Consider the following 11,400-nt stretch of genomic DNA (forward strand, 5'->3'; position numbering starts at 1 on the left):
GTACTTTTTGTATAGCCTTGCTTTTCATTTGAGAAGCATCATTTCAATAACTAGAGATTCTGTAATCAGTGAATTTGCTAAAAATACCAAGTGTTTAAAAATTACTTTCTTTGTTTTACAGAACACTTCACCTGCATTATAAAAGTGCTGTTCACTTTATTGTATATTCAAGCCTTGGCAGCACTTTCTGTTAAATGCAGTGCTGAAGATAGGATGGCATGGAAAGAGTCAGGAGCTCTCAGAAAGGTTGGTTAATTTATTAAAACATTTATGAAATCTTGCTTATGTATTTCTGGTAGGAATGTAACAGATTCTTCTGCTTTGCATGTAGTAATTTGCTTCTGCTTCACTAAAATCCAGTATCTTGTTTCTGTGTGTGTATTTTTAGAAGGTTTTGGTATGTGACGAGACTTAAAAGCTTCACAATGAATATCTAGTTCCAGAACTCAGCTTCAGGCTTGAGATTATTTCTCTATAGTTTCAGTCTTGAGTTTGTTGCAATGGTCTCGAATAAATGCAGGTTTCCTTCTTGCCAAATTGAAGCCTTCCTAGACAAACTGTGGTTTGATCTGATGTGTTCCTTTAGAGGAAGAGCAGGCAAACTTGTTAGTGGGGGAAAAAACCTCTTGTCTCTTTCTTATTTATTCATGCTGTTTGTGGCTAGCCATATACATTTCTCTCAGTATGTGGTTTAGAGTGCTCATGTGGTGAAGAGGCAGAGAAGGAAATTCGTAGATTAGGCAAGTAGATATCTCGCTATCATTTCATTGCGTTTTGGTATTATTTACAAGGAAAGTGAAGGCACATCTTGCTATTCCACTTCAGCTGATTGAGTGCCAGTTCCCACCAAAAGACACAGTTCCCTGCACTGGTGTTCATTTAATCCTTCAGTCAGTTTTCTGCTGCATGGACTGATTCCTCAGAAGGTCAGAAGAATGCCAATGCCAGACTTAAGGGAAAGGATAGAAGTGTTGGGGCCAGGAGGAAGAATACCCCTTCAGACAACAGCTGGGCCTTAGATTGTGTTGGCTGTAACATGAAATGCACGCTGGGAAGCATAACCTGCTTTTCACACAGAAGTTAGATTTGCCATCCTGGTCAGTCACAACTTCAAGGTATTAAGGACAAATTATCTGCTACTATGCAAGGTTTGTTTGTTTTCTGGGCTTGCATTAAGCATTTGAGATCATTGGGCAGTGCTGCATTTTTTTAGCTCCCTCTCCATCCTCTTCTTAAATGTATTTGCTTAGAATTTCAAGAACATTTCCTTGAGATTCTTGCTGGTGAGGGTGCATTCAGTTTTTTCTCTTTACATAAGTGTTTCCCAAGTGATAGATAATTTTGCAGTTTGAAATTTGTGGTCTAAATAGATTAAAGTATTAGCAGCTTATATTCTTTCATAGCCCATATGATAAACATGGACTGCATTTTTTGTTGTAGCAGAGGTTGGAGTTTATCTGAACATATATTTACAATTCTTAATTTTTTGTCTAGAGTGACAAGTTTTACTGTATGAAAATACAGTTAGGGCATCTGGAAGGTGGGCTTGCTACCTATTAGTTCTAAGAACTTCTCTTACAGAAGCATGTGAAAGCATTTGCTTCACATAAAGAGCTTTGTACTTGAGGCTTGCAAATTATGATAATGGCTCAGATAATGGATTTATGAAGTAACCATCTGTCTTGATACCAAAGAGTCCATTTTAGTGGAATTTTCACTAGTGTGTTTGTCTTTGGATGAAAAGGCTGAGTGGGAAATAGCACATTAAACCAACAGTATGTTACTGTGAATGGATGCTGTGGTTTAGTGTAATGCAAATAACACAACAGAGTAACTTCTGTCAGTGATAATCTGCCCCAAGTGCAGAGGCTTTGCACAAGTCCCACATGCAAGGTTGTCTTTCCAGCTTCCTGCTCCTCCTCCTGTATAATGTTGCTGCCTTGACCTATGTGTTTGCAAGTGGCCTCTGAGCACAGAAGACTGGCAGCAGTAATCACACAATTCCCTGTTCCTCTCTCCCATCCCTTTGGCAGCCCTTTTCTTCTTGAGCCTGGCCATAGGCCTCAGATGAATTCTTTCTCTTTGCATGTCATGAGGGAAGCGGGTTTTTAGTTTAGGAATCCAAGTTCTTTCTTTAAAGTTTCTTGAGACCTAAATGATTTAAAATGTATAGTTCAGGCTGGCTTTTTCTTACGTGCTTGGTAATACTGACATTTTGATCCCAGGATGACTATATCTTACTTAATCTCTGTAGATAATGCTAAGAGACTCTATTTCAGTTTGGTATTCCAGACATTAAAACACGAACTGAAGTCTTGTCTTTGTATTCACACCAAATGATCAAACAACTATAGGAGTTTAATTTCTCTGTAGGGCTGAGAGGTGGATGTTCTACTTTTGATTCCCAACTTCACGCTCGCTATCTTTGCAAGAAGACTTATGGTGTCATAAGAAGTACACTGTAAATGCCTGTGGAGTAAGCTTCCAGGAATAATGTAGATAAAAGATTTGTCCTAATTGCTAATTTCAATATGTGTTGCCTTCTGGCTCTTGGACTATGAGCATGGACAGTGAGTCTCCCTTCCCAATGCTGAAAGGTGAAGGCCCCATCTAAAATCAACAATTACAATTGATGTCAAAATGCACTAAAGAAACCAACTGATGAATTATGTACATTGTTATGTACTGAAGTCTTTATAGGTCTAATCCCACCTAGCTGCTTTGGAATTTCTCTCTGTTATTGTTTTTTATGTTCATGATACACTAACAGAGCTCAGAATTCACACCCAATGTTATTCCTGGGTAGGATTTATTATGACTTGAAACAAAAATGTTTATGTGAATACTGCTTTCTATTTCTGATGGCTTTCTATAATTGTTGCTTTTAAATGTAAATGTTGTGACACAATGCTTAGTGGCTATTTATTCTTTCAACTAAATATTTCTTTCCATCTGTAGTAGATATTGTTCATTCCAAACATAACTTTCCATTTTATGATAGACTCATTTCAACTTAAAATACATAGCAAGAGTTTTGGAGCTCATTCTGGTCGGTACATTTTAGAAAACTACTACTTTTTTAATTAGGTGTATTAGAATTCAAATTCTGTCAAAACACGATGTATCCATGAAGTGATTCTTCCTAAAAGTATGCATTTTTATACTCACAGAAAAAAACAATGGAAATCCAACATTTTAAAAGTGTTTTCATGTAACACTCAGTTTAGAACACAGGTAACTGAAGTAGCAATTCCCATTTCACTCTGTGACATAAATGCAGTCCCTTTTGTAGAATGTATTTTTTTTTTTTTCTAAAACCAGTATGTATCTTTGTAGGTCAAAATCCGTGTGCTGAACAAAAGGAAATGTACTTCGTTGCTGTTACTTCTACCAGAACCTTTTCTCCTTTTCATGACCAATGCATTTTGGGTTTCTTTCCTTCTTATTTGCAGAACACATCCAGTGGAGAAAAATCTTGGGAAGTGTTGCTGGGTCATGTGATCAGTGAGCTGTCTAAGGGGAAGATGTATGAAGAAGGAGAGACTGAAGAATTAACAGTGGTATTGGCAAATCTCTTGAGAAGTTATCTAGCATGACCCGTTTCTGTCTCTTATTTAAGTTTTTCAGCTTCGTTGTTAAAATGATTTTTCTCTGATCTTGCTAAAGACTGCAGTACAACTCCTCATTTTCCAGATCAAAGCACATCCCTTTGGACAGTTTGCCTGTGCAAATCTTTCTTTTACTAGTATCGTATGTGGCCAGTGCTGTGCTGGGAAATCTATTGACAAATACTTCTTTATAATTGTGGGGTTTAATCATATGTATGAAAGACCTTTCAGAAACTTGGAAAACTGAATATTTAAGTAGGAAAAACATTTGTCAAGGGGAAAAAAAAAACCAGAGTTATTTCAGATTATTAGTGAAATGCTGGCCTTTGGAATGTGTGTTTAATGCAGTAGTTTATATAGTATGCTAAAAACCATTTGTTTCATATTGGAGTTTCTTACATGGCAGGCAACTTATTTGGGGCAAAATTCAGTAATTGCTTCCTTCCTCCATAGGTAAATCCTGATTCTGTAGAGTGCTATCTGCAGCAGTTCTGCCTGCCTTTCCTCAGGATCGCAAGCCTTCTTCAACACCATCTTTTTGGAGGGGATTTACCTAGTTGCCAGGTACAGATTGAGAGGGGCACACTCAGATGTTTCCATTTAAAAGCTAGAGATCAAAACTTAGACTTTTAAGGTATCTTTTTCATAGTATATATTTTCTGTCCTAAGGTTAATATTTTAAATCATTTAATAGCATTGCTGTGCAGCATTGTTTGTTTTCTATAAATTTGTTTTCAAGGCAGTTTCGCTGATTCCTGATATTCTTAAAATTCAGTAAATAGATGCTTATTTATCAGGTTGTAATCCCTGTCTTATAACATGCCAGCATGCTTCTAAAACTTGTCCAGCATTTGCAGAGATGGCATAATTTTCACGCAGACTGGAATTCAGCCCTGCTTTTGCTTCATGCCTGTTAATGTTTGGACTTTATTCTCAGAGATGTTGAATCATCGGACAATTATGTTTAAGTTCCATGGCCGATTTAAGTACAGTTTGCTGCAGGTCAGCTCCCTCAGTCCCTTGCTTCAAAATCATCTCATCTCTAAAACCAGCTACAAGCCAGTTTGGGGTGATAAACAGGAAGAAAATTATTGGGGAGTTTGGAGTTTTTTGTTTGTGTTTTTTGGATTTGTGTGTTTGTGTGGGTTTTGGTTGGCATTTTGGGTTTTTTTCACTGACTAGTTTTCCTGTATTTTGAAAACTCAGTTTAAGGTAATCTGGAAAAATTTGAAGGTTTTCTATGTCTCTAAACATGATTATTAGCATCATTGTACCAGAGCATCTTTACTTTTGTAATTGGAATAGATACATTTTTAATAAACTATTTAAACATTCAGTCCATATGTATTAATCTAAATCTCTCTGGTTTCATACCCAAAAGGAAGATGAAGAATTCACAGTTCTTGCAAGCTGCCTGGGTCTATTACCATCTTTTCAGTCGGCTCATCAGTTCACCAGTGCTTCTTGTCTTGATTGGCCAGTGTCAGCATTTGACATGATATCACAGTGGTGCTCAGAATTGGCTTCATTTGGAGACAGACATCCAGATCAAGTAAAGGTATGTAGCAAAATTACTTCTTCCAAAATAGTCCTGATGTGGAAGCAGCTATTTGTTGCTTGATTCACTATGCACATATACTACTGTTCTGGATATGGATCTGAGATCCTGACTTGTAAATGAGAAAGAAATTGTAATCAGAAATATTAGTTAGTGGATGTGGGATGGATTGGTTAAAAACAGGAATAAGAAAACCTGTCTGGATTTTCTTATATGATTACTGAAGACAGAAAATAGAAATGCTATTCTTAGATGATACTAAGTGTACCCATGTCTTCTGCACCTGAAGCCTGTAAAAGGCATGTAATTGAAACTTTGACTTTTAAGAAAATAGGTACCAGAGGCTTTTTCTTGCCTGTAAGATGTTACTGATATTTTTGAGCATCTTCAGTTGCAATACTGAAAAAGATCAAAAAATAAAAGCATTTTTAATAGTCAACTGATAAAAAGATTGCACATCTTCTATGAAAGGTAAAGAAACAGTACAAAAACTTGTACTGTTGACTTGCAAGACTTTTACCCCATGGCAGGGGGGTTGGAACTAGATGATCTTAAGGTCCTTTCCAACCCTGGCTATTCTATGATTCTATGAATGAGTATGATTGGAATATCAGTTGTGAAATGGAAATGTTTCAGCATTACTGCATGTTTTTTATGAAGAAGGTGCCTCTCAACAATTCGAGTCCCCTTCTCCTAAGTTTATGCTGTCAAAGGCAAGCCAGATGCATTCTTTACTCTGCAAAATTATCTGCATCTGCCTTTGCATGTTTGCAGGCATGAGGCTATTGTGAATGAAAATCAGAATACTCAGGTAAATCTCAAAATACAGTTGCTGACAATCTGATAGGCATTTGAAAAAGACTGCAGTGAAACTGATAGCATTCTTTCCGGGATTGAAAAGGAACCAGCTACACATTAGGTTCTGAGGTCTCACTTAAAAAATGTCACATTTAGAAACATCCTTGGGAAAAGGCTACTGTCTGTTTCACACCCATTGCAAAAGATGAGATGTGACCACAGCTGGAGAGGGTGTTCAGCCAGATCAGTTTTGACTTATAAATGTAGGAGTGAGAGATTTTTAAACTGCAGGCTTCCTTTCTTAGAAAATACCAGGGCATAAGTTAATGTTCAGAACTAATAAATTGTTCTTATATTATTTGTAGGCTTTGCTTATCCAGGAACCTAAATGGGACTTGCCACGCCTCCTTCAGTTGCCTGAGAATTATAATACCATTTTCCAGTATTATCACAGAAAGACTTGTACTGTTTGTACCAAGGTTCCTAAAGATCCTGCTGTTTGTCTAGTTTGTGGTACTTTTGTATGCCTGAAAGGACTATGCTGCAAACAACAGAGTTACTGTGAATGTGTTCTGGTAAGAGAGAGATAATTCACATTCTGTAATTGTTTCTCACTCTCTTGGACAGTTTTTAACTCCATTGCTCAGTTTTGATGGTGCTTATATAATCATAGAATAGTTTTGGGCTGGAAGGGACCTCTTAAAGGTCATCTAGTCCAACCCCAATAATAATGTTTAGTGCTTATTTCTGGTAGATGGACCTACACTGGATTCTGAAGAGTAATTTTATTCACATTTTTAAGCCCACAGCCTGAGAGATTCTTGCAAAGCCATTGTGTGTAATGTTGACACATGGTTTTGATTCATTACCAATGGAATTTTGTCTACATTCTGATTGCTTATTATTTTAATTTTCCTGTTTTGTTTCCTTGCTTTCTGTGTACACAAGAAAGTCAATGTATGGTTTGTTGAGTTTTTTCTTTTTTTTCCTTTTATAGAATACTTTCTGATATACCCGACCATCTACTAGTGATCTACAGACTATAACTAGATAAACAGCATTTTAAGGCGTTTGACTTTAATTCAGCAGCAAAGTTTTCTAGTCAGCATATCCATAAGTTGTTTCAGGAACCTGAGTTGGACAGCATCTAGTACTGTTTTCCTGTCTATGATAAAGGTTTGCTTTAATAGCTGTTCTGTTTCCTACCATAGGACAATTAGTAGAAGGCTGGAACTACTTGGGCTTTACAAAACTGAGGGGATTTTTTTTTTTTCCCCCAGATTTTTTTTTTCCAGATTTTTTTTTTCCCCCAAATGAGGCAGAAAATCAGATTTCAGAGGGATCTTGGATCCTATTTGAAATTGTTTGAACTCGCCTTTCTCTCATGCTGCTAATCTGGACAAGATTTTAAATAGAATTTACAGCTGTATTTAAGGTGTCAAGCTTCTTGAAAACAGAAAGTTATAAAAAAAGGAATTAAAAATCTATGTAATTAAATTTCATTATAGCTTATGGGATTATAGCCTCTAATTGTAATAAAATTGTATAGGAAGAGCACGTTTTTAATTGCTAAAATGAATTTGTTAATACAGAGCATGCTGTTCATAGAGGTGGGTGACACTGAAGTTTAAGCAAAATTACTAAAAGAATTTTTTTTACTAGACTTGTAGAGCCATAGGCTAGCTCTGTATGGACAGAGAAAGCAAATGCTTAGCAATACCAACTGTTGAAAAAGAGGTAATACTAAGTTTTTCTAAGTTTTTCTGAATAGTTTCTCTTATTCTTGCCATCTGTGAAAAATATTTGGCCATGCCACACAGTTTGTTACAATAACAACAAATCCAAAATACTGTAGAGAATGTGGGTTTTTTTTTTTCATTTTTGTTAGGTAATTTTGTTTTTGCATGATAACAAATATCCTCCCTTTTGGAGCAAGGAACCATTTTGTTGTTACGGCAGCACAAGACATGGAATTTTAGTTTGTCTGGAGAATTCTGGGGCAGGCTAACTTTTTTCAAACTCTTTCTTATTAAATAATGCGTGTATGTTATTTCAAGCAAAACAAATTACTGTTTTGACAGACACTAACAGAGTCTTTGCACTCTTACCTTTTTGAACCATATTATTACAGCATTCTCAAAACTGTGGAGCTGGGACAGGAATATTCCTTTTGATTAATGCATCTGTAATCATCATCATACGAGGTCATCGTTTCTGCCTTTGGGGTTCTGTTTATCTAGATGCACATGGTGAAGAAGACAGAGATCTTAGGTAATGTTTTCATTACAAGTGTGTTTCATTGTTGCTGCTCTGTACAGATCAACTTTTATGTTATGCCATAACAGATTACAATAACTAATAACTACCTTTGTTGAGTGGAAAATCCCCATTTACTGCAAGTTGGACTGACTCTTTGTTGTTGTTTTTGCCCAAAGGTGGTGTAATCATGATCACTGATAGATGATTCTTATTGACAGATTCCTATGTTGCCATTCCCAATGACAGTCAACTGTTAGTGTTGCATTGGGAAGCACTTTTTCCTCTCAAAGTTGCTGTTTGCTCTTAGTCAAACAATGCAGTTGAATTCTAGTGTAGGGGAGGAATGCAGCTTCCAAGCTACACAAGCCTGAGAGAGCAAGAGATGCTTTCAGGTTTCTGCTATCCAGGAGGGAGGAAGGGCAGGCCCAACAGTTATCCTTTTAAAAGCAAAACCAAAAGTCCCTCACCAATAAAAATGCAGGCTTCCCCTGGGAAAAAAGTTGTACAAGTATCATGTGTTGATTATATAATGAAGTTTTACACTTACTTGGCCTATTAACTATTTGTATTTCTTTTTTTATTCTTTTTCCTACAGGCGTGGTAAACCTCTCTACATATGCAAGGAAAGATACAAAGTGCTTGAGCAGCAGTGGGTGTCTCATACTTTTGATCATATCAATAAAAGATGGGGGCCACACTATAATGGCTTGTAAATCATCATCTACACACCAATTCATTGCTGTCACCATGAACAAATACATCTTGACTGACAATAGCTTTAATTGAATGGGAGTTTAGCTCTTTGCCTTGGGGTGAAGTGGGGTCTGGGTATAAAAGGGAAATGGAACTTTGTCAACACGTGAAATTTTAGCAAAATTAGCTGCTGTTGCTACTAAATAATGATACGATAATTTGAAATTAAACCCTCAGAATGGTGTGAGCAATCTGATTGCACTCCATAGTCCATTTTTCTTCTTTTTTTAAAGCCCATTATTGTTAAGAAGCACAAATTTTACTTACAGTTGTTTAGAGGCTCCAGGGATAGCTGTCAAGTTTTTATTTTTCTCTGCATGGAGTTGAGTTTTTAGCAATTTCTGCTGCAACAGTGTATGTCTACTACATCTACTAAATATGTTGGATAAAATTTCTTGGCCTTTTTTGTGTTGGTTTTGAGGTTTTGCTTGATAATGCGTTTGTAATTAGGGTTTGTAAAAGAGTTGTGAGACTGCATGGTTAAATTGGTCTGGAAGTTTAATTAAATATTTCACTTATCATGAGAGGTCTATTGAAATATTTCAGGCATTACTGAAAACTTACGCATTCTCAGGAATTCCTTTTTTTTTTTTTCTCCATAAATAAGTGAAATAGCTGTAAATTAGGTATCTATTGCTCTTCATGTAATCCAGAACATATATTTTTATTCTTTTCCAGCAAAGATTTTTTTTTTTTCATATAAATTGAATAAACTGTTAGTGATAACACATACAGAAATTGCTGTATATAGAGAATTTGTATGGCGCCCAACATAGCAGATCCCAGTTACAAGCCTAACCACCATAAGCCTGCCTATCATTTCAAACCCAGATGTATGTTTCAGAATGATTGGATTGGAAATGTGCAGGCTATTCTGCAAATGAAACATAATTTTGCATCTTTCCTGTCATTTCAGGAGGTTCTGTATTGTATTTGTTTAACCACTGTTCTTTCTGCTTGGTTTCCTAAAAGGGAAAAAAAACAAATCAACAGAGATAGCCTAGATGAACAACCAATGCATGTGCAGCCTCACTGGATGAATGCCAAAACAGTTCATGCTTAGAGGTCTAAAAAAATTCATGAGAGCAGGCATGACTGGGCTAAACCCCACTGTGTAAGTAGGTAGGAAAGATTATAGTTAAAATCTGGTATGTAATATATTGCTACTAATGTTTTTCACAAGCGTTGGACATTTGCTGGCTATTTCATACAGTACTACCAAGCAGTCCTGGTAGTTTCGACTTTCATAGCTTGCGTGTAAGATAAAATTTATATGTGTAAAATAAAACAATAAAACCACATATACAATGAAAACAGTTCCCCAGTGGAAGTCCTTATCTAGTGAAAAGTGTGTAGAGGAAATAAAATGACTGTATAGCAATCAAGGAGATTGGACAGAAGGAAAAGTAAGTAAATACAATGAGTTTTTCTGGATACCTGCAATTCAAAAAACCACAATAAAGGATGCTGGGTTTTATACATACATATAAATATATATATTTCAAAAGTATTACAGTACTTCCTGTAAGAGTAGAATTATTCTGTTTCACCAACTAAATGGCTATGTCTTTTCCAAAATACTCCTTTTTTGATACTGTATTATAAGTTCTGCCTGTAATATTTTTGCATTGCTCATTATGAATATCAGGCCATTTTGTAAGTGGTTAAAGAGCAAAAAGAATCTTTACATCTCCAGCATAACATTATTACAGGGCTCATGAACTTGAGTAATCTGTAGGTTGAAGCTCCAAGGCTATATTTACAAAAGATAATGTACCCAGAATTTGATTACTGTGTTTTATTTAAAATGGAATGTTCTCTGGTTGTGCATATGGATGTGAAGTAAAACTATTAGCCTTAACTTTAACATTTGGGTATTTCATAGTGTTTATTTTGGTACTGGTGAATTAGTCACCAGTCAACTTAAAACCAACAACAACAAAATCACTTGGTGGAAAAATTGTACTTGAATATCCTTGCATGCTGCTAAACAAGAATTTTTATTTCCCCCATAACTTTTTTAATCCTACTTTATTAAGCTAACCTTGAAAAATAACAGGTCCAAACTAGAGTGGTGTGTGCGTGTATTACTCAAATGTTCTGGTGTGAGTACAGTACATTACTGTAGGTCTAAATCTTTATAACACATCAGAAGAGTATAAAGCTAGGAATACAGTAATCAACAATTGTAAGATATGTTAATAAAAGTCTACTGTCAATCTGAGTGTGTGCAAAATTTTTTTCTCTACCGCATGCGATTGTTATTCAGTTTACTCAATAGCCAGGCAGTTGTATGAACGTCAGAAGCTTATGCATGCAAAGTACTTTGCATAGAGAGGAATCTGGTATGTTTTCTTTTTGTTACTCAGGCACAGTCATGTATTTTGCATTGGTATTTTGGATTATTTTATTGCTCTCAACTAT

General features: G+C 36.0%; 1 protein-coding gene across 1 annotated transcript in view; it reads left to right on the plus strand.

Annotated features, from left to right (window-relative positions):
• The window catches only part of UBR3 (ubiquitin protein ligase E3 component n-recognin 3), a 113,287-nt gene extending 102,087 nt beyond the window's left edge, over nt 1-11,200 (plus strand). The window contains 7 exon segments of the mRNA XM_080621699.1: nt 122-246; nt 3,453-3,560; nt 4,062-4,172; nt 4,990-5,166; nt 6,330-6,539; nt 8,096-8,235; nt 8,819-11,200. Of these exon segments, the coding sequence (XP_080477825.1) occupies nt 122-246; nt 3,453-3,560; nt 4,062-4,172; nt 4,990-5,166; nt 6,330-6,539; nt 8,096-8,235; nt 8,819-8,936 (989 nt within the window). The 3' untranslated portion in view covers nt 8,937-11,200.
• Nucleotides 11,201-11,400: the final 200 nt, after the last annotated feature.

This window comes from Psittacula echo (genome assembly GCF_963264785.1).
Source record: "Psittacula echo genome assembly, chromosome: 6".
Classification (NCBI taxonomy): Eukaryota; Metazoa; Chordata; class Aves; order Psittaciformes; family Psittacidae; genus Psittacula; species Psittacula echo.